Source organism: Lonchura striata, chromosome 3 (assembly GCF_046129695.1).
Source record: "Lonchura striata isolate bLonStr1 chromosome 3, bLonStr1.mat, whole genome shotgun sequence".
Classification (NCBI taxonomy): domain Eukaryota; kingdom Metazoa; phylum Chordata; class Aves; order Passeriformes; family Estrildidae; genus Lonchura; species Lonchura striata.
Window position 1 is genome coordinate 62942655 of NC_134605.1, and position 25258 is coordinate 62967912.

Sequence of the window (25258 nt, forward strand, 5' to 3'; positions counted from 1 at the left end):
ATGAGTTACCATTCTAATGACTTTTTCTGACAGACAATATATATAATGAGGCAAAGCAGGGCCAAATGAAAAGATTTTCCCATTAAAAAGCACCACAAATCCATGAATATAATATTTTTGTCTAGAAAAGTCCCATTATTTTTAAACCAGGTTACTTAATTATGTTATCTTTACAGTAACAATAAAAATCTATTTCCCTGTCATGTAAAATAATTTCATAGCTCTTCTTGTGCAGCATTGAAGATCTCCTGTAATTCTTTTCAACTCTCTTTTTTCCTTAACTTCCTTTCTTTTTATATAATATAATTTTCAAAAGCAGGTGACTGCTTGCAGTATTGTTACACGTATTACATTATAATTACTGAGAATTCTAAATTTAAATTTAAGTCTGCAGCCTTTGAAAAGAATAAGAAAAACAAGAAGTTTTTAAATTAATTTTCTTAATAATCACAATCTACGTCTTCAGAAGTAAAAACTTTATCTCATATTCTGACAAAACATCATTGTTTTGTAACATCTTTAAGTTAAAAAGAGAACCTTAATGTATTTCAACAAAAAGATGTGTTACAACAGATCTGTACATTTCCACAACAAGTCTCAAGATTTGATACTAAAATTACAAAAGACTAACTACATGGCTCCAATTTTAATTTTTCTAAATGTTTTCTAGATAAAAAATAAAAGAACACAAAATTCAGTATAGAATCTGAAGATAAACAGTGCCTTCTTTTATCATGCCACTACCCAGGCAAAGATTTTTTGAGATATTTTATGTCCTTTACATGTCAGACCTGTCAGTAAAGGTTTTCTCCAAAATGGTGCCTAATAATGTTCACAGAATTTTAAAAGTGCAATTCACTAAATAATGCCATAGACAAGGAAAAGACTTATCCCTCAACCTGTTAATTTATTTGTACCAACAGTGTTATGAGGCAACAAAAGAAGAACATACATACAAAAATTTTGTCAATTAAACAGGAATACCCTAAAATATCAGACCTACTGAAGAAAAATTTTTTTCTGCATCAGTTTTTATTATTTTAAACCTGCCCCCTACATACTTTGTGTGCTAGTATGTACACCATAAAAGTCACCCCATGCAAAACCATCATCATTCTCATACAACCAACCAGCCAGAATCCATTATTTGAACTATTTGAAATGTGTCTTAAGCAAAGATGAAACGTGTAAACTTCTTTATTACATAACTTATCCAAGAAGATTTTGACTAATTCCACCAAATATTTCCCCTGTCTTGAGGCTGATAAGATTAAGTTCTACTTTTGGCTGTGAGATATCATCCAATGTTAAAAAAATTATTGCCATTTCAGAAGCAGAAATCTGAAAGTAAAAATTCACATAATATTTCATCTACATGAAAATATATTCAATGGACTTGCCAATACTGTGCATTTTTATTGCCACAAGTGTTATTTATGTCTACAGTGCTAAAACCTTATATTCCATGAAAAAAAAAAAAATTTGGTTCTCTGAAAATATTTAGATATTTTTAGTGTTGCACCATTAGCATAGAAAAAATTTTATTTCTCTATTTTGCATATGTCAAAAAGATTTTTAGCAGTCCAACAAATTACTAACAATTACCACTAAGATGCAGATAGATTTTCCAGTTACTGCAGCATTTAAATGTTATAACCTAAATCTGCAGAGGAGGCATCATTTTCTCTTCTGCCATCAAAAGTGCACTGCATATTGGAAAGCCTAAACAAAACCATAAAATGACCTATTATAAGCCAAGTACTGTAAATGTAGTTTTTGATGGCCTTTTATATATGATGACTTTAAACAAATTACAATATTTCAGCATTAAATTCGAGATCTAAGTAGTCATCACTGGTACCTTTCTTCAAATAGCAAAAGTGACATTTTCTTCAGAAAAATACCATAGTGTGACTTCTTAGGATTTTCTTCTCATAGCTTAATAGTTACTTTAAATGTATTGCCTATCATTTAAGCTGTGCAATTAATGTCAATGTACTGAAAACAGAAAAGACTCTTAATTCAATATTTTCAGAATTCTACATTCATTAGTTTGTTTGGAGTATTTTCAACATTTCTATGAAGTTATAAAAATAAATTTAGATTCCTTCTAAACCAGCCTACAGTGTATTTATAGCCTGAGTGCTTTGTACATGTTAAGACATTAGGCACAAAAGCTGCAAAAGGGAAGGTGAAGGGAAGTTATCTCAATATTAAAGGGGAGATGTGTTAAGTTCCCCAGCAATTCATATCACATACAAACTGATGCTATCACTCTGGCCTATCATTCCTTCATCTTCTCTTCTACATCACATATCAGCAAGGTGGCTCCATTTCCTTAGCTTGCAATCCTATGTTGTTGAAGAAAGAATTCCATGAACTAAAGGGAGGGAAATAAAATACAATAATTTAAATCCTCCCTTCCCCCAACACTTTCAGTACTCAGATCATGAATGGCAATAATCTGTATAAAGACTACCAAGACAAGCAGTCTTCAAGCAGGAGCAAGCGTGGCTCAGTCTGTTAGCATGAATTCACTGGACACTCTCTTACAATGGTGCTTCACAGTAAAGATAATTGTGCTCAAAGCACGGCTTTTTTAAAGGTAATGCATTCAGTCTCTAGTAGGGAAATGGACTGAAATCAGTATTTCCAACTTGGGGAGCTAATCTGTCACAGATGGAGCACTCAGCTCTAGCAGAAAGCTCACAATTTAAAAACATCCATGTGAAAACATCTGGTAGTAGAAATATCTACCACTGGATAGGTTAATGGGTTCTTTTTTTTTTCTGGTGTTCTACTGCAGCCTTCTGATTGTGCATTAGGACATAACTATGGATAATACATGACTGAATAGGAAAAACAAAATAAAATATAAAATGTCCATAAATTAACATTTTTTTCATAAGAATTTTTATTACATTCTGTGCTTAAAAATCAAGAAATTAGAAAAAAAATTCCACTTTACTCTTTTAATACTGTCCTTTATATCTCATATTGCTCCGATTCAATGTTAGTATAGATTATTTGCCTTGTTATTCTATGCAGACTGAAGTTCCAAGCAACAGAATTTACATATCTGGAAGAGTTTAAAAAGCTTATAGTCATCAAATCAGTTTCTCATTTTATGCATGCAGTTCTTATTACACTATTTTCATTAATGTAAGAAAAAATCTGAATGTTGTCAACAGTATTTTAGAATGTGTGTTGATTAGATAAGAAATACAGAATGCTCCTACAGTTGCCTTTCTTAAAAATTAAGCATGTTCTTTCAGTGGCAAGTTTAAATGAAGCTGTAACATTTAGAGAAATTTTAGGAATCCACAAAAAGTAGATATATTTCCCTTGCAATATTTTGCCCTTTGCATGTATTAGGATATACATTTATTAACATTTTATGGTGGCTGTAATGCTGATCATTACAAATGCTTCATCTGGCTTCAAACATTAAATTACCTAAAATTTTCTTAGCTTCCTGAGAAAATGCAATATTTTTTGCCAACTCTGTTAAGAATTAACTGAAAAGATTAGCGTGAACTAGTGAAAGAAAAATCCCTACAACAATTTAACAAATTCACAATACCATAGCTGCAGGAGAATATTAAAATTTACAAAACAACAAAAAAAAACTTAATGTTGTTGTTGCTCCTATATTAGCTGTTCCTACAGAAAAAGTATTATTACTGTTGATTCAACAAGGCTCTGATTGTTTATTGTGCATGCAGAAACACTCCTTCAGTGATTCTTCACTGTGCTAATCCCCTTGGATTGAAGCATTTATCACCTACCAAACAAGTGTAAAATATTTCCATCCAGAAGGATTATCACCACTGTCTTCCTCTCTGCTTTACTGAAGCAGAAGAGGAGAGGGAGGGTAGGCAGGCAGAGTGATTCATCAGCTACAAACAAAAATCCAATTACTAGTAAATTCCTAAATAATTTGGTTCAGCTGTCTTTATCCTTCAATTTTTTTATGATGAATATTTTTATTGCTATTTTAAGAGGACAATATTTGCAAGCAATAAATCAGAACAGTTTCTATTTCCTGAAAATCAAAACACATGAGAACCATAGCCTAAGCTGAAACTATAGCCCCAACAATGTAAGTGTAAAAACAATACTCCAGGAAAATATTCCTTACTCAAAGAACTTCTGATAGTCATTCATCCACCATGAAACCAATCTGGAATCCTTGTTCCTTAGACAATTTCATACATTATTTCTGCTACAAACGAGCAGAATTGATTGCATTACCTAACACAAGGTCACTGTGGTTTGTGTCAGTAGTACAACATTACTTGCCTGGTGATCTGTTCCTTTCCTAGCAAGTTTTAAGATTGTTTTTTCAGTGTTGAATTGATGATTTCAAAGAACTAGTCACAAGATAGATCTACTTCATAAATAGTAACAGGTAATTTAGAGGCATTTATCATCAGGGCCAACTTGTCCTATCAGCCACTTTGCAAAATGCAAAGATTGTGAGATTGTTCTGTAATTCTACCTAGACTCTTAACTTTGCAAGCCTGAAGTTCTTGATATACTCAGCTATTTATGTAACCTTATTTTATTCATCATTTTTGCTTGAGCAGCACTGAACATTCTGCTGGAGAAAAGGTTAGTACAGATCTTGCTAGGATACATTAGCCAATTCAACCCATGTGGAAGTTCTCTGTTTTCTATTTTTTGTGTCCTAACTGCTATGTGATTACCAAATAACATTTTAATTAGAAAATAAGTTAAAAGGGAAATAATAGCATTTTACTTGGAGAGTATTAAAAGCAAAATCCCTGGCTTTCTCTCTCATAACGTTTGCACCACTGAAATGACATTACTCCCTATGTGTTCTTTCCCATGGAAAACCCTCAGGTCTCCTGGAGGGGTAGCTGTAGGTGGAGGCCACACTGGGCTGAAAAATAATCAATTTTCTGATAGATTTCCCTTTACTGATGGTTTTGATAAATTGTCTTATGCTTAAGTGTTTGTGATTGTTAAAGATCACATCATATTTTTATAGAGAGGCATTGACCTCTGTAGCAAGGTAGATGACCAGAAATATTTAATCATATCTAATATGGATATATCATAATCTGCATATCTAAATTATTTTTCTGATGATGTCCCTCTTCTTCTCTAATCTAAAAATGATTGTTCATATCTCTGCCTTCAGATACTGCTATGGTTCAGCTGCAGATTATGTGATTTCTATATCTGTTTACAATAATTCATAATAGAAAATATGCTTATGCCTAAACATAGATCAGACTTTCTTTTTCCCCCCTAAGATTCTTGTTAAAAATGTCATAGGAATGACTACTAAACTTCCTTTACTCAAAGTGATTTTCCATTTTATTTATCAGGGGAAATCACCTTTTCTGTAGGAAAATATGACACCTTAAAAATGATAAACAGAAACTTTCAGGGAATGAGTATTCATTTAAATTGATTGCTGCTGATCTTTATGATTTAAGACAGAATATTTGTTTTAAGAACTTAGAATATTGTACAAATGTTCACGTTGCATAATCACTAAAGTAAATATAATTTAATAGCTTTATGCAACTGTCACTGAAATTCAAAAAGAATCTTGTTCAATTTATCATCCTCTTTTTCCCTCTGTGCCACAAAAAAGAAATGAAACATAGATATAAGGATTCATTTAACCCAGAAGACTGTATTGTGAACCAGTTTTTATCTTTTCATGATTGGGTAAGCATACTGTTTCCAGAAAAATATTGTTCATATCATTTCTATAGCAAAACCACAAATGTAAAAAGGAAAAAAAAAGGTGCAGTTACAGATGCTTGTATAAATGAAACTGAAATGTTGGTCTGTTCTCCAAGTCTGTTTTCCAGACCTGACCACCCAAAACTTTTGCCCAGGCAAAAGTTTCCCAGGCAAAAGAGTAAAAACCATTACAAGGACCCTGCCACATATTTGCTACCTGTATAGTTTCATTGACTGTCATTCTTGTAAACTCAATATGCCAAATAGACGCATGTAATCCAATTATAATAATCAAATTAGTAAAAACAAAAAATATTTTGGGCCAAACTCAAATGTCAGTCATTTGCTGAACAATTTAAAAAAAAAAGAGTTTTTTCCATAAAGTCCAATAAATAATTTGAAGTTATGATAAAGTCATAACAAATATTAGCATGAGAGTGATTAAGTATATTGTTGACTAGTTTTCTTATTAGCAGTAGGCTGAAGACATACTGAGGAAGGGAAAAATGCATAGATGAGAAAACTTAAAGGGACCTATTTATATGATCAAGGCTTCAAGTAATTCCACTTTCATGAGCAGGACTAGACATGGTGAACCAGCAGAGTGGGGTGTCTCCACTAATAATGTGAAGCACTTGAGGAATACTAATTTAACCTCACTATGGTGGTTTCCTTTTCATGCAAGCAGCTGTGAGCATCTTGTTTTACAGTAGCAGGAACTGGCAGCAAAACCTGAGGCAAAAGCTGTGATTTGCAGGAAATCTGAGTCACAGCTGAAAAGTGGACTTATATCTCCCAAACTTCAGTAAAGTGATTTGAACTACAAAGTTGTGCTCCAGTTCCACAGTTAAATAACTGGCTTATTTGGCGAGCAGATTATATTTAATAGTTTGCTTCTTCATGTAATATTCAGATCCTCTAAGATTTTACAATCTTTTATATTCCAGTTTCATAGAAATATGAAACCAAAAAATCAAAACAGAACTCATACTATTACTCATATATCTATCTGTGTTTTGTGACGATAAGTACATCATTTTCACTAAAATCTAAATTAACAACATTTTGGTGAGGATGGAAATTATCTAAGAATGGCTTACATGGTGTCAGTTTAGACAATGAATGCTTTCATGATGCATGCTCCATAACATGATTTCCATATCAATGAAATGAAAATATTCTTTTCTATTATGAAATTGTTTTTGATGTGTAGAATTCTCGAGACATCATTCTGCTTTTAGGGATGAAACTTGGCACTTTGAGAAGCCCTTGAAGAATCTGTGTTTGCTACTGGCCTCATTGTAGTAAATTGAATAAAAATCCCCCCATAGATTGACTTCAACTCCTGTTGAAGTCAATGATCTCACCTGAAGTTTCTGACTTAAACAAAAAGGGAAAAAAAGCTGAACAAATTAAAAAAAAAAAGCTGATAAAGCAACTGTAGAGACAGCCATTGTTTTCATGGTTTTAGAAAAGTGAATTGAGGTTCTCTAACAAAATTTTTAATCCATCAATGCCTGTGCATTTATGAAATTGTAAAATAAATATGAGTTATCAAGAGCAATTCTTCCTAAAATCACTGTCCTTCTTCTGTGACAGGTAATTTGGATGTGGTTTTGGAGGGGCAGAACAGTAGATAGGACATAATTTATTCCATCTTATGACACTGGGCTGTGTGATGTCCCTTATATACAAAGAAATTGCATAGTGCATGTAAATAACAAGAACAACTTCCACAGCTGCTTTAAAAACTGTTCACAAAAATGAATTCATTAATGTTCAGGCATTAAGCTGAGAAAAGGTTTGAAGAGGAAGGTGAGTGTCCACTCTGTATTGAACTCATTTCTTTCAGTAATTATTGAATGATAGGGTTTAACACTTAATATAGTGCAGAAAAATGATAGCAAAAACTGCAGAGGGCAGATCTCAGCAAACCGAAGAACAACAAGGTGAATTAAATAAAGAAAAGATCAAAGTGCTTCTTGTAGGCAGGAAAAATCAGGCAGAATGGGGGCAAGTAACATTTGGCAAGGCAGGAAAAAATGGTAGAGAACTGCAGGAGATTGTAGTAGTGACTCAGAAATTAAAACCAACACTGTTGCATTGGGCAAAATCAAGAAAATCTTATTCAGTAACACTTAATGCAAGTTTTATAATAAAATACTAAAGGTCCTATAGGTAAGCTTTACTTGGTGCTGGGGAAGTCTTAACTGAAACAGCTTTTTTTTCTTTACATACTCCATGCTAAAAAGACAGCAGAGTATATGGAAAGAATACAGAGAACTACAGAAAGAATAAAATACATAGAAAATATGAGTAATAAGAAAATGCAAAAAAAATCCACCTTGTCAACAGAAGTGAAGAAAAATGAAGCATCAACAAAATAAATATGTTTTAAAATGTAAATGGTAAAATAAAAGGAATGTTTATCCTGCTTATCAAGAAAAAGTCCCAGATAGTCAGTAAAATAATTTTTCTTGAATACTAGGAAGAACTACGTGCATGCAAAACCAGGTTACATGGTAATGATACACATTACTATGTAATGTACACATTCATTTTATTAGTTTATAAGAAAGCAGCTAACCAAGTGTTAAAGAAAGGTCAAATAGCATTATAAATTTCTATGTCCAAGAGATATTTCAAATATTATAAGCAGATATCTTCAACTTCATGTTTCCATAACTCTATTTTTGGACAACATAACATCACCTTAATAGGGGAGAAAAAGAGACAGAACATTTTGGGCTCATAGGTGTTTTTTTCAAAACTTAGGAACAACACATGAATATGTAATTTGGTTATCTGTTGGGTTTTTTTTTTCTTTTTCATTCTAATTATAAAGTAAATAATCCCAAAGGAGTTTAACATAATTCCATGTGACTTTCCATGTACAAAATACAGGAGTTCTATATTTCTGCACTTTGATATTAATTAAAAAAGAAAAATAAAATATCTATTTGCTCAAGGACTTACATATTCAAAAGTCTGCCTTTTTCTCCTTTTTACCTGATCTGACATGTAGCATGTAGCCCCGTCACAAAGGAAATACTACAGAAAAGAAACAGACATTAATAAAATGTAGTCTTAAATTTTTCAGTATGCTGAATATATGTCCCTTCCTCAGTATTGGGGAATCTTCATATCAGATCCTGTGCTTTGAATTTTCATGCAGTCTTTCAATTTTTCTTGTTATAAGTGTCTTCTATAATCCAATCAATACAGAGACAAAAATTCTTGACACTACTCTTTGCTTTGAAGCATGTACTTAACTTTATTTGCCTTTTAAGGATTTCAGGTTTTGAAATTCAGTATTTCATGTTCTGAACCAAAAGCTTATTATCCATATGCATGTCAGTATGATGGTCTTTATGAGGTTTTCAAAATTAACTCCCATTGTTTCATGGGTATGGTAGGCAGGTTTTTAATTTATTTCATGTGCGGCATCACTGCCTTACTCTGAAACAAAATTATAATCAATGAAGGAGTTGAATCAAATAAACTAGGTAATTCCAACTGAAAACAAGAAGCAGTTTGCAGTGTGTCTATAAATGAAATCTCCACCATTGCCATTCTTTCTCCTTTTCTTGAAGGCAAATCAATAAATGCAGGATTTTAAAGAAAGGAAAAGGATTTTTTTGCTAGAACTCAAGCCTAATTTTCAGAAATTACTAACAGACTAAACACTTAAATTTCTATTTAAATGAAATTTAGGCTCCATGCCAGCAGATTTTTAACTATATTAGGAGCTCATTGTAAAGGAAGATATCCTGTTAGTGCCTAAGTACCATGAATTCAGCAGGTGATAAGCACTTCAGGTTGGATTCAGCTCATTTAACTTCAGCTGCCTAGAAGTCAGGAATCTCCTCTGAGCTATGTTGGCAGTCTAGGCAAAGAAGCAGGGATCTCCAAGAAATGTGTCAGCCCAGCACCACCTGCATGAGGCTGGTGTCAGGAAAACAGGGGAAATGTAAAAAGAAGGAGTAAGAGAGAGTGAAGTATTACACATGGGAAAGGGGCATGTCATATGGGTATGGGAGGTTAGCAGGACACCAGAACATGTCCTGACGAGAAGGAAAATTATTTGAGTATTTAAAAATAATTTTTAGATTTAGGATTATCAAAGATCTAAGTTACATGTGAAACAACACTCATTACCAATTGCCACAAGTTCTCTTAGTATTTTGCACTTCCTCTATGAGATGGTACTTGACTTACCAACTTTGAAAGCATGACTCCTTATGAAAGGAAACAAAGGAGTACTGTTTTATAGAGCACACAGAGATATCAGTATAAAAAAAAGATATAATTTTTATAAATTGTTTTTAATGGAGACATTACTGTGCTAATGAAAAAATGAAAATATTGCCTAAAGCTAAATAAAATGTGTACAGGAATCAAAGACATTTCCCATATAAGCTTTTTCAATAAACTTTAGTCTTCAGTGATTTTTCATATAGCAGTAACTTTTCTCTGCAGAATCTATCATTAATGCTACATGCTGTGACACAGACAAACATCCTTTAATGGCAAGTTAAAGAATGAGTGCTACACTCATCTTCACTTTGAGACTAGAATGAGAATAAATGCTTTTATCTATCTCCTGGATATGTTTTGCCAGAAATTTAACATCAAAATTAAATCCCTAGTTTGCTACAAGCTCCTGCTTTCACTTTCAGAGACATTTCTTGAAGTAATCCCTATTACTTTTGATTTGTATTTTACACTATTTCCAAGTGTGAAAACCCAAGAGTCTGGCAATTATCATTATATTCTCATTCCTGTAGCAGGTTGTATATGCTAATGAAGAGAAAAAAAACATAATTATAGAGTATCATAGGCTGTTGTTACTGAGCTCTCCTGTAGCCTCTTCTTCCAAACAGCTGTCTGAGCTCATGACTTTTTCCTTTATTAAAAATTAAAACCACAGAATTCAGGAAAGAAAACACAACAGCCAGAAGTTGTAGTTTTAGGAAACATCTCATGCTTTTAACCCCATCATTGTTTATCAACCACGAGAAATTCACATTTAGAAGCTGCAAAGATTTCTAATTCTGTGCAAATTATGCTATGTGCTGAGTTGGATGTAGGTTTGTGATTGAAATACTTTAAAGGAAGTGGAAAACACTGATCTAATATGTATGTATGTATGCATGTATGTATAAGTCTGTTTTTCAATAAAAGCAAGTGTTTAGTTCTCTAGGCTTAAGAAGAATCTTTTCTAGTGGAGGAACCTCTCAGTATTGCTCTTGTCAGTGTTTCTTACATGGCTGTTTGAACACCTAGGATTATGTACAATTGGGTAGATAATAATCATGGATAAGCTTAGCACAACCCTCAATATAAATTTTTACATAATTCTTATGTGAATAATTGTGCAAGTAGTTTTTATACTGTATAATACTTTGATTATATCAGCAATATAGTCAACAATATTTCATTACAATTTCTATCATTATGCCATACACAGTATGACATAAACTTCATATTGACATTCAAATGAGGGAAAAATATGTCTTTAAGTCAAACTTTAAGATAAATATGTTCCAACTCCTTAACTTCTTCACCTAATACAAATCAATCTCCATCATTGCAGCTGCAGGACAAATGTCTTGTGATTTAAGAGCATCTGTGGGACACTTTGAATCAAGTGCATTTGGTTACAATGGGCAGTCAAGAGCAACTACAGTTAGTGTGTTCTGTAAATGGTGGTTAAGAGAAACACTTAAATGAACATGCACCGAAATACAGCATTTCCCTGTGCTCCCAAATAAAAATCATCCCTGGCCAGTTTAGCCAAACCAAGATAGAATACCTCTGGATGTGCTAAGCGTCAGAGGAATGTGACAGAGGTGAGCAAAGGCAAGATAAAAAGTGGTCAGCTTTAATAAGCTGACAGAGGAAAAGAGAGAAGTGACAAGTATAAAATTGCCAGGAAAAGAGAGAGAGGATGTGCTCCATGTATCTGATTGGAAGTCACAGAAGTACACCTTTTATGAGGCTGTCCTATGAAAGGAGAGCCCTTAACTTTTATGATATCAGAAAAAGCTTGACAAATGTAACCCCTTTAATTTTTTAATTTGAGTAGTGAGGTATATCTCAAATTATCTATAGATGAGGTTCTTTAGCTATTTTTTAACACTCTGATCTTATTCTCCTTCTGCATTGCAAACAACAGCTTTTCTATAAAAAGATTCATTGGCAGTTTAAAGATACCAGTGAGTTACTTCGACACAGCACATTACTGATCACCTCATTATTGCTGAATTACCCACCTGTTGTAGGATGGAAGAAAAATAGCCTTAGTCATACTGTGGCCTGCTGAAGAACAGGCTCTTAGTGTGAAACCCACAATAAACCACACTTTAGTTCAATTCCTAAGGTTGCTCAATCAATCAAATCCTACCCTCAAAACAGGGAATCCAATTTCTAAACAAACAGGCATTTGTGGTAGTCTGATAGGAGGTATGTGGCACCACACTACAGCACTCCTGAACAGATAGGATGCCCCTTGAAATTACTGTAATTGAAGTAGCAGCAGCAACTTTTGAAAACAACACTAGAGTAAATTTATCCTCTGGGGATAAATTCACTAAGGCAACCATTGAGTTTAATGGGTTATTAGGAAAGGACATCAAATATTTTTCATATATAGTGCTTCATTCTGAGTGTACAGAATCAACAAAATAAAACCAATTGTGAGTGTGCTGTCAACTGCATGTGACAGCACTGAAGTCAATGGGAGAGAATATTTTTTCTGTTTATTACAGACAATTATCAGAATTACTAGATCACTGCCATTCAGTACCAGTTTTGGAGACATTCTTTTCATGTGAATGAGAAAGGAAGAAAATGACATTAAAAGATTACTAATATTTAAAATATTTCTAGTTTTGCAAGAGGAAAATTAATTTTTGTTTTGTCTTGAAGAGCTGCATTCCAACATGCTTCTTGAAATTTGAAATACCAGTTTAAAAGTTCAAGGAAATTTATCTAGTGAGTATAAATTCTCTTGTGGTGCAGAAAGCATAGCATGGCTCTATGACTAGGGTAGACATTTACTTTGAAATATCTGTGACAGTTTAAACCCATTACTGTCTCCTTAGCTTTCTAGTAGCACCTTTTGTAGGAGCTACTACAATGCTTCAGTGCAAAGTTGTGTCTGTGTAAGAATGAATTTTATGTGGCTTCTCACCGTGCCTTAAGGCACACCCATATTTTCAGCCCAGAGACAGACCATGAATGTTCAAGTTGCAGGACCATGGGAGTGGGGACCTCCAGCAGAAGGGTATCTACAAATATAGAGTGCTATAAGATGATGAACTGCTGTAAGAGGTGATTAGTCACCATAGCTGTTTTCAGTGAATGGCCTGTGAGCCTGCTGCTACCACTGCAGTGGTGAGAAAAGAGTATGGGGTTTCTATATTAAACAGGATCAAAAATGGAGACTACTTCACAGTGCTCACACAGCTCACACTGCTTTCCCAGGTTCAATAAATGCTTATCCATATATAAAAAGATGCTGAAGGCAATACAGAATTTCATTTTCCTACTGGATTTACACTGGCATAATTTTTAGTGACATAAGGATTAGAATGGCTTTCTTCAGAAATTCCAAATAGCACAAAACAGAAAATGCATAGATTTAGTGCTGCCTTGAAATTTTTGGTAGATCCCTCATTCAGAAGATGGACTTTATTTGATAGATTCTAACTAGAAGGTCAATTATATTTAGAGGAAGAGTAGATGTGGGGAAAGTATATTCTAGCCATTGCAAATTTAGAACAAAATATTTCTAACAAAAAAATAGTAGATTGCTGTGAGAATCCAAAACAGTGTCATATCTTTGGAATTCTTCATGAAGTCTGGATTTTCACAACTTTCTTTATATTATGTGTATCTAGGGCTCCCTGATATCAAAATGGGGCCACTAGATGGTACTACAATATAATTAATAAATATTAAAAAGTAAAATAATAAATAAATATTTGGATATTTTTCTGCAATGTCTTCGCTGTAACATTTGAAAGACTTGCAGAAATATTCATGGTACTCTCTTTAGAGATAAAGAAAAGCCTTCATGAAAGTATAATATTGCAGCTTTAAGGTGCATGCTAAAGTGCATGCTCACCAATCTTAACAGCATAACTAAGGTACTCAATATATATGTAAACACACACATAAGTAAATCATCATATGGAATTACCATCTAACCAGTCACTATATTTATTTTCATGTGTTCTGGTATTCAGTGCAAAACTATTGAATTGTGGGAAAAGTGAGCATATATAAATCAACAAGAAGATGTATGTTTATTCATAAACTTAATGTAAAATATGTACCAGGATTTAAAAAAATAAAACTGTTACAATTAGAAAAATATATGCAATCATATTTAATATTTTTCTATACTTTGACAGATTTGCTATCACAATTTACTTCGCCATTAAAAAGATGAAAAATTCCACTGTTATCTAAATGCATTCCACCATATGCTATGTCTACAGTATTAAACAGATTACATTTTATAATCAGTTATTTTCCAGCTGGTAAAGATCTTGAGGTTTAAAAATTGCTGCAGAACTAAATTTTCTGAAACTATAAGCATGCTTAATAGTACTACCCATGAAACTACCCCCTGAATAACCTAACACTGCTGGTTGCCAGAACTATTTTCAATTTTCATCTGTTAGATATATGATCAAGCATGTCAAATGTGCCCTAAGTAATAGAAGTGAAAAAATAAAGTCATTTACTTAAAACATTCTGATAGCTATTTATCTGAAAACCCTGGTCAGATTTATTGCTCAAAGGCATTTACCTACAAAGTTAACCAGATGCTTTGAGTTGAAAACTAATTTAATTTCTCTGTTATCTTAACAGGACATCTGTTAAAACAACATCCAAGGAAGGTAATATGCTCAAAATTAACCATTCCGCAGGATGTTTTATCAGAGTATGTATGACATTGACATTTAACTGCTAATGGCCACTGCTTTATAAAAATAATTAGCAAATATGGAATCAAAGCAATATAATGATTATACCAATGGACACATAGTAATGTAGAATGAATGTGTAACTGGTGTAAGTTCCATCTTTTTTGCCAAGTTAATTCCTTTGTTACAACTGAGTTATGCTGAAGATTAAATATCCATTTTCTTTTTTTAGTTCTTTCCTCAGCTTCATCTATGTATGGAGCCCTCCCTTTAAAATCAGAGCATATTAGCTGCATAAAGTGTTCAGCAGTCATAGCCAGCATGTTTTTTAAGCAGCATGAGTGACAAGCTATGCAAATCATATCCTGAAGTAATTTGCATTATTGCAGTTAATTTGCATATGGATATCAACTGGATTTCAGAGCAACTAGGTATCAATCCAAGCAGTGGTATATGAAAGTCAGACACATAGGTGGATATGTGCTTGCCAAGGTTGGGATATTCAAATGGAAAAATACTATTTACTACAATGGGCCTATTTCTGGCTGGTCCTTATAATTTTGTGCAATAAGACGGCAGGGACAAGTGGGAACAGTTGGAGGAAAAATAGGCTCCATAATCCTCCCACCTTTTCCATTTATTTCCACCAGCAATGCAGGACTGGAGCTAATTTGTTGACAGGAGGTGCTACGACCATTGCTTCCTCTTCCTCTTCTCATTAGAGTAGCCCAATGGAAAAGGAAAAGAGAAAGAATGGGCTGCCCTACAGCCACTAAAAGTCAGCTATATCTGTCTAATCCTGGACTAACATCTCAGATCAACAAGGGAAAGGAGGATTTCTTAGTCATGAAAAGTTGCTAATGGATGAGCATCATTTGTAGGTGGATTTCTAAAGTGCTCATTTCTTCCTTGAGATCATTTGCATCAGCTGCTCTCCCATAGTGCAGGTTGCTGGCTGGGTCTGGCCGGAGGCAGGAGAGCTGATGTTTGTTTGCATCCTGAAGTCCCTTCTGGCTTCACTTTACTATGAACCATGACCATGAGTATATAAACACTGACTATAAACAGTGCACATTGGCAGCTGGACATGATTTCTTACATTTCTCTTTATTCCACTGATTTCATGATATGGAAAACAGACTACCTTCCACTCCAGCTACAGAGTGGGCAGTACTTGCAGATAATGAAACAGCAGCAAACTCTTCCTAAATCTTCATTCCTCCAGCTTTGCAGAGCTGACTCTCCCTCCAAGGGTATTCCCCAACAATGACATGATAGTGTCTTCCTACTGCTCCCTAGCAGTTACTCAGGAGACTTCTTCACCAAGTTTTGGTTAACCCCCCTGATAACCTAAGCAGGAATAGGGAAGAGTTACATTTTGCAGCATTTTACTAGACTGCAGGTTTTATACACAAGATTTTCAGTAGTTTGTTAAATGCAATAAAAGGAAACTTAAATATTAGTATAAGTTGAATTTTCTTTGAACTAAAGGACTCTAATTCTTTTTGAATGTGTTACTACTTTTTCCAAACAGGGACAACCTATATACATAAGATACTATATAGCTTTACATATGTGTGAAGACCCTTCATTTATCTACCATAGTAAAGCTAAAGTGTGAGAAGTGAACTGATTTTTTATTACAAGATAATTAGTGCTTTTCTTGTGAGGTGCAACAAACTACTTGTGGTTAGAAAATAGGAAGTCAACTACAGAAAGAACAAATGAAAACCTAAATACTTGGCTTCACTTAAAAGCCTAAAGGGAATTCTAGAAAAGGTGGAGCATGACTCTTCTCAGGAGCACACAGTGTTCTTTAACAAGAGGCAATGCCACAGATTGCAGCAATGGAAATTTCAGCTGCATATCAGGAGAATATTTTTTACAATGAGGAGGGTTCAGAAATAGGGAAGTTATGAAACTTCTGTCCTTGAAGACTTCTAAAACTTGACTGGCTAAAACTTTGGGCAACATGACAGAACTTTTAAATTGGTGCTGCTCTGGCAGGAGACCGGATTAAGTGACCTTGAGAGGGCTCTTCCAGCATGAATAAGTCTGTGATTTTGTAAGTCTAAGTTATCTTATATTTCCAGTTATTTGTGGTGGGTAGGAGAGAAAGTGTTCAGAAACCTTTAATTTCCCTTAAAACTTATAGCAGAAAACAACCTAATTACATATTTTCCTTTAAGTTTTCATTTTAGTACTACAGAAAATTCAGTTCTTTGCATTATATTTAACAATTTCAATTTTAAATAAGTACATATTTTAAACTTATTCTTTCAAGTTCCCTCTGTTGCAGTACAGGGCAATATAGGAAAGGAAGTAACATGATTTGAATAGAAATAGAAATTCCTTTTCTTTTTCCTTTTTATTAAGAACAGATGCTTTAACCTGTATAATGAATAATGAGGAATCACAGTTTGATTACACCCAGTGATCTATGTACAAAATATCACTTCTGTGTTTAGAGATCTTAGTTGCCAGCGTTCTGTACCTAACCTTTCATATTCTTATTCTACATGTTTTAGGATCAGAACTGAAGTACAGGATTTACATTCATATTGCTAATAAGCTTCTTCTGACAGCTGCAGTATACTGAGTAAGATGAAGTATGGCAGCCTCCACCGCCAAAACTTCATCTCTGAAATAGGCCATGTGGTACAGAGATTAAAGAAAAATATACAGTTCTGACTTCATCATTAATAGTATGTAAAAGTGAATGTAGAAGAGAGATCAATCATGCTTATTTAAGAAATCTTAATTCTAGGATTTCTTGATATATCGGACTGTTTGACTTTCAAACATCTAATTTTTCTGTAAACAATATATAAGTACAATCTAATAATGATTTAATATAGTAAATGTAAGTTTTTTTCTGTAAATAAGGAAGACATCAAGAATGCCATAAAAATAGAAACTAAGTCAACTTTGACATTTAAAATGAGCTTTTCAGACGTGTACTCTTGGTCATATTCACATAGTACTTTGGGGATACAGTAAAGTGATTCCAGAGCTCAGCCAGGCGACAGTGAAAGGAGAATTCTTGTATCTGATCACACAAATAGAGTTGAATGCAAAGAGAACCAGAAGTACTGACTCAAGGATGGGACCCTGAGTAGCTAGGGCTGCTTTGGACCCTGAGGCCCAGCTGGTCCCCCAGTCCAGCACTCCTAACCCAGCCCCTGCCTTGAGTTCCAGCAGCTGACAGTGAAAGTCTCCACTCCCACGCTTGCGATGGCACCAGTGCAACCTCAGAAAAGGGTTTCTTTCAGCAAAAAGTGCTTACTCATTTCAAAACTAAAAAGGGGAGTATAATTCTTATTCTGCTTATTTTCTGCTTGTGATATCATTAGACATCATTAGGGGAAGCTTTCAAATGCCTTGAATCAAGAGTGCAGTTCTTAATCACATGAGTATTTTCTGCTGTTGTTCTGAGATAGCTGAATTTATCTCCTTGTGTACTTTCCTGGGTTTAAAAAAATCATAGAAATATTACATTTTCTCAGAAATGCTTTCTATTATGTTTTCTTTCTTTTTTTTTTTTTTTTTTTTTTTTTTTTTTTTTGTTTCACTAGTGTACTACAGATGTGCCTCATTCAAGATAAGAGGTTATGCTTTTCATGTGCTATATTTGGTTAGCCACAGGCCAAAATAAATATTGCCAGTCCTGACACCTTAAAGTCCTACTTATAGAGAGTATGGCAGTCACCAGTAGGCAAAACAACACACAGACTAATTAGATATTTTTGAAGAATAATACTGAAAAGTAAGTCTGTGAAGTGGCTTTTCTAGGCATTTATTCACAGATTCACATAAAAATCAAGGTTAAGAACAAGCGATTGTACTTCCTCTTTGTTACAAATCATTCTTACAAAGCCATAAATATTCTATCTTGCTGTGATAGAGTTTCAGCAAAGATAACTGTGCCTCAAGGACAGAAAATACTTGGTGTGACACCATTTTCCACAAGATATCTATGATTGTAAAGGTGTATAATGCAAACAGATTTACATGGATGTTCAAAAATAGTCCTTGAATCTCCTCAGTCTCTTTAGAGATGCTTATCTCATTGTTCTGAAAATTTCTTAGTCTCTACGGACCTGTTTCAATGTAATAAGGAGAAGCTGTAAAAATGTCACAACCTCCACTCCCACAAGTAAAATAAGTATATTAACAATTGAAATATGTCCTCTCAATTTTCTCAGCAGGTGATGATGTACACATCTTATTCTATGTGTGCAATTGTTTTACACACAGAATAAGATCTTAAAAATTTGGAAAAAAACCCAGCCTTATTTTTATTTTATTCTATAGCAAGCTATAAATACTACATATATAATAAACTATACCAATCAAAACTATTATTAGGCTGTAATTTTAACCTATCAATTCTTAAAGCCATGTTGCACAGGATCCTTTCTCATGGTTTACAACCTCAGAGGCATCCCCCTGGTACTTGCCTAAAGCTTGTTTTTTATTCTCTAGTTCAGACCCAGAGCTTTCCTCAAGTTTCTACATGCCATTTCAAACAAAGAAAATACCCAGGTTTATCACTACAGATTTAAAATTGCAGTTATTCCCAGATGAAAATATAAATAATACAGAAGATTCAGTGCAAGATTTATGAATATGCCTGAGAAACATTACACTAGAAATTATCTATACTGTAAGATACTTACATGTGTAAAACAGCCAGAGCCTCTGAAGGATCTAGAATGGAGGGGTATGTTATTTTAACCTGAACAGTTGGTATCTTTGCATTAGATGTATATTTCCAAGCACTAGATCTTCTAGGATATTTCCCATGTGGGTAAATCTTGACATAGCATTTGAGTTCAAAAGGAGAGGAGAATGATGCCCCACATGTGAATTAGATCTTTTGTAGATAATGAATTGATCTCTACCAAATTTTTTAATCCATGTTTCTCTGAACTTTTCCTTTTCTCCCTCTCTTTTACCAGCCTTGGTGTTCTGAAAGCCAATTGAAGTGGAAAGAATATACTCTACTGGGTATTTCAAGGCAGATCATATCACTGGAGCTAATAATACCTCTACAGAACAAATAAAAAATTAAACTGCATTCAAATATAGACATGAACCCTATAGGTGTTTGGGAAACATTCTAGATGATGATTTCTATACTTCAGAAAAAAATAATTTCAAGGTTTAGGTACTGCTCGTGGCCCATTTTATTTCCAACTTGCACTTACTAGTGTTCTTACACTGTTTTTATACTCAATGTCCAAACAGCTACTTCTCCTTTCTCCGTCTTTCTCACCCCCATTCACTTCCCGAGGCAAGATAAGCATCCCAACATTTACAAGTTTAGGAATGCAGGTGGCTGAAACAAACAGGTGGAAAGAGGGTGGATTGGGTTGAGAATAATTGTACAACAGGTGCTGGGTTTGTTATATATCTTAGTTCTCCTGGCAACAAAGAAAGAATTTTGACCAAATAAAAGATAATATATGCAAGTTCTTTTATTTGCTATGTTTTTGCCAAGCTTTTAATGAGATTTGGTCTGTCTGAAAGTATAAAACCAGGAAAGGGTAACGTTTTACCTGCAGAAAATTACTTTGTGCCCTCAGAAAATGAAATTCTGATCATTTTGAAATCAGCATTTTTGGCAAACAGAATACATGGGGATGAAGTACCTTGTCTCTTGTAGTTTTTGTACTTTAGGGGTGATTTGAAAGAAACAACATGCAAGGAAATATCTCTGCCTCATTTATTCTTCCTATAATTGTGTTTAACCTTCTGCATAAAAAGGTATCAGCAACTCGCAAAGGATCAGAGGATTACACCTGTAACTTACAGTTGGGCTAAACTCCCTATAATCAGGTAAAAAAATTAAAATCTGAGTCAAGAAGATGATGTGATGTGTTTGACACAAGGAATTCTCCTTGGTGGTCACTTCACAGCACTGGGAGCATAATTCAGCAGTAACTAGACCCAACTGAAGCATATTATCCTAAAAAAATTGTTGCCACTGCTAATCTTTTATCCCACAAATTGCCAGCTTTCTGGGAACCCCTTGGAAAGTAGGAGTGTTGGTATGATGCCATTACCAACTGCCACTTTATGCATTATCACACTGTCAATAAAACTCTATACATATTACATTCTTAGGAAAACATATTTTTCCTATAGATTTTTACTATGTATAAGTGTTCATGGAAAAAATTCCTACCAGAAGCATAAACTTAAAAAACACTGATGAATCCAAATGACAATCTGTTCTGGCACCTCAGTTTACATCTTAATTTAATGAAAGATCTCTTGTTTTACAACTATTATACTATTATCCCTGAAAGAAATCCAGTTAAGTAACAGCAAGCTAAAAGGTACAACAAATATTTCTTTGCTCCTTGGACAGCAATGTTTTGTATTCATGATATAATTAATTAATGATATTAATTAATATAATGGGTGGAATTTGCATTGCAGGGCTACTGAGAGGGACAAAAACAGGTAATTTCCTTATAAACATATATACAATTATTATTGTGGGCATCAGAATGTATACACTCATTACTGCCTGGTTTAAAAGTTTCTAACATACCCAGAATATTCCAAATTTACATCATACTATGACATTCATTTAGGTAACACTAAAAGAATGAGTAAAGCAAAGCACAGCCTGGGATATGTTAACAAAGAGTTGATGGCTTAAATGTATCCAGTGGTAAATTACCTTTGAAAGATCTCCAGCCTCCAAATAGAAGCAGATAACAAACACGTTCCATGTAACCCAAAGGACCAGCCAGACAGCATACTATAGGGAGGAAGAGAGAAACATGGAATTAACAATTTCACTCTCAACTGAGTTAAATTTAGTACATTAGCTCAATCCAAGATAAAACCAGATTATAAGTATGGTGCCCATGAAAAAAATGTTACACATAAGAGAGAATTACAAATACATTCTTCCCTTTCCCTGACACAGTGTCTAGTGACCTAGTGAGTACTGTCACATAAGAAAACCTGCATCTCAGGAAACAATTGATAAATCTGACGTTTTAATTTGAGACTAATCTGTATCTCTTTCTTTGTTCAAATGGGTAATGCTACAATAAAGAGGTGTGTAATATCAATTATATTAGTTATTATTAGCAGTTATTATATAATTGTATTAATTATATTAGAAGTGCAGAGCTGATTATTCAATTATAACTTACTAAATAACAGCCTAATTGAACTAGCCCTGGATTTTTTTCAATACTTCAGATTTAAGCAATATAGTTTTGATTTAATGGAAGCTAACACAGCTATAAATGATTGAATTGCTATATACAGAAGTAATTGCAGGTCATTTAAAGCATACAGATTACATATACTTTATAGGTCAGCTCTTTCTGGTCACAGATGACAGATTTATTTAGGTCAGGAGAACTCTCTGGAGATCACCTGGTCCAATCTCTGCTCAAAGCACAACCAGCATAGCACAAATTTTGCAGGAATTTATCCAGTTGAGGTCAGAATCTCTCCAGAGATGACCCAGCTAATCCACATCCACACTTTGAATGAAGGCTGCTAATAAAACTGGAAAATAGGAACTTAGTTCAGCTGCCGAATCTTAACAAATTCAATTTTTTTTAAACAATACTTGGAGATATTAAACATATGAAGCATTTAATTTTCCTGTAGCTTTGTCAGAGTACACCCCTCTTCACATGTAGCATGAAGCTTTATAATTACAAAAAAGAGAAGAAAACATCAATTTAGATTCAGTAACCTTAATTTGGCTTTATTAACCAACTTTGCAGCATTTTAACTTGTTGGTTTTTGCCAATTATTGTAATTCTGAAATTCTTATGTAGAAAATAAAAACACTTCTTCTGACACATGAAGATAACTGGATTTCTTTTAATGAAAATTCTAAATACTACATTTAGACTGGTTTCTCAAAGATATGAAATGTGCAATTTCTGTTCCCTTTAAAAAATTTTTGTGCTCCACATAAATTTAAATTTTTTTTTAATTGGACAAAAGAATACAAGAAGATTTGAAGATACTTTATGCACAAAAGTTTCAGAAAAATGGGCATACAAATGGGAATAGACACTATAAGTCCTTATACAGAAAAAGGCTTACAAGGTCATCATTTATCAGCCAACATGAAAGGGGAAAAATATGGGAGAGAGACACTGGAAACCAGGTCTCATTGGGTCGGCTGTTCATAGCACAACATATCCCATTGGACGTAAGCAGCAGCAATTAAAAAGCTCAATGTGCATAGGACAGTCAACAGAACACACCAAGGAACTTTGGAACTGCTTGTGCTAGCAAAGAATCTTATTACATGAAAAAACAAAACTTTTTCGTACTGCCGTGTTTATCACTGAAAAACTGACACATTTATCTGCCATTTAGATACACTCAACAAGAATCTCGTTATTGGACTACAGATAAAGCTAAAAATATCTTTTAAAAGTATGTTTTAAACTTTTTTTGTTTGAAATGTTGTATTAAGTGCTTGTTGCCAGAATTCGGTGGATAAACACTTAGTTGCCTTGAAATAAAAGGGTGTTTCTGCTTCCCATTGCTTCTTATTTCAGAGGCTTCAGATGTAGCTCATCTCTTATCTCTGCATCACACATAGTCATAAATGCCTCTTGTTTTCTATGTGCTTCAGCAAATTGTTGAAGAAATTCAGCACTGAAGGTCTGTGACAGTGAACAAATCCCTCTGACACTCTCCATTATACGTATCTAATTAGAAACACATTTTATAAGTATTCTTCAAAGGGCTATAGCTGTATTTCTTTCTCATATGTGGGAGTTCAAGGCAGCTGCATTATCTGACAGAAGCCATCACATTACAGAAATTACATAACAGCAAGACAAGAACTTTGATGAATACACACTTGACCAAGCAGGAGATACTAAGAAGGCGCACAGCAGTGACAATGAAGCTTATTATTTTTATGGAAAGAAGTATAACAAGAAGGTTAAGACTAAAGCCTTGAATAGTAAACATGAATTTATAACCCTCTGCAAAGACTTTTGAGAAGTATTAGGTATTTCATGATTTATTGATACTATGTAGTTACATTCACTATGAACCATCAAAAATTAATATAGGATGTATTTTTTTCTTGGGGAATGGAAAACTGAGATATTAAAATACCTGTACCAGTACTGAGAAGCTGTACATTTCTCTTCACACTTCTGTCAAAGTTCCACTAATAGTGAAATTGGAGGTCAAAGAAATTAAATCACTTCACTTAATACCTAAGCCAAATGGAAAAATGATCACAAGGGCACAAAAAGCAGGTTCAGGTAGGCCACTGCCTTTGATATAAACATGGTCAGCAGAACTCTCATCTAATACTCTTGTCACACTTTGCCAAAGGAGAAATATGTCCCATACCTTTCAAGCATAAATAGTCAGGAAATGTGATAGCTATGAGTATTTTAAATTAAAGAATTATTTTTTTCCAAAGAATTTTATATGTCATTTCTATTGCTTCCAAATCTTTTCTGATATGTGAATCAGTTACAAACACATTTATCTGGGGGATACAAGGGCTGAGACCTACATTGTGGAGTTCAAAGCGATTGAATTGTTCTTGTCAGTAATGATTTGCTATTTATTTTATTTTTATAAATCTACACAATTTTACTTTCAGATTCTTCCAAATCTGAAAATATTCCCCAAGATCCTGCTGCATTCAGGAAAAAGAAACTGAAGGAATTTCTAAAATTATAATTACTACATCTATCACAGTAATTAAACATGTGATTATTTATGCTATCTGGAGAATAATACTCGAGTTGTTCAATATCTAGAGTCCAGCATGTCTTTCCAGTAATGCAGTAAGAACAGTCCACAATAAAATTATCTTTGCTTCTGAAGTTGTTTCCTCTAATTTCCCCAGTCTATGAAGATATATCACTTAGAAATGCAAGTTTCAGACCTATCTCCCATCTAATATCATATAAAGTGAAATTCTGAATACTTGGCATCTGTGCCTCTTGTTTCCATATGGCTGAACTGATGGAATCATCTAGATTCCCCTGTGAAAAGTCCATCTGAAGCAGAAAGGATATCCATCTACAGCGGGACTTCACATAGCCCTTTAGTAGGCACCATCTCTGGTTTCATCTGGTCTGTACATTTTGCTGTTTCCTTCCTATTCCCATTGCTTGAATCTTTTCCTGGAGAGCTGATGAGCAAATGGGCAGCACAACATGGTGGAGAGTCCAGTTCTAGAGCCCAGCAGCAGCCACATATCAGTGGGAAGCTTCCAGTGCAGAGCAGGATCAGAAACGACAGCCTGACTCCAAAGAGAAATCTGAAGTGATCGGTGTTAGAATGCATGAGGACCAGATTTTAAACTGTATTTTAAGCTGAACTGCTGCTCTCAGGAACCTAACAAAAAGAGCGACCATGTTCTGCTTTTAATGATTCAGATGAAAGTCTTCTGTGCCCAGCAGTTATCTAGAGGCCTCACTGGAAGAGAGCTCAGGGCCAAAAACACTAGTCTTGACAACAAATAATCCTGGCAGCAGAGGACTTTGTGCAACCAGTTCAACTTCAATAAATGTTCATCGACGTTCCTGAATGTACTGGGAAGCTCTGGCAGAATGACA

The 25258-nt window shown here is 34.1% G+C and overlaps 1 protein-coding gene across 1 annotated transcript in view; it reads right to left on the bottom strand.

Moving 5' to 3' along the window:
* NKAIN2 (sodium/potassium transporting ATPase interacting 2) overlaps positions 1 to 25258 on the bottom strand; it is a 510593-nt gene that overhangs the window by 219128 nt on the left and 266207 nt on the right. Inside the window, exon 3 of the mRNA XM_021547161.3 lies at positions 21358 to 21438. Coding sequence (XP_021402836.1) covers positions 21358 to 21438 — 81 coding nt within the window. The remainder of the gene's footprint in view (positions 1 to 21357; positions 21439 to 25258) is intronic.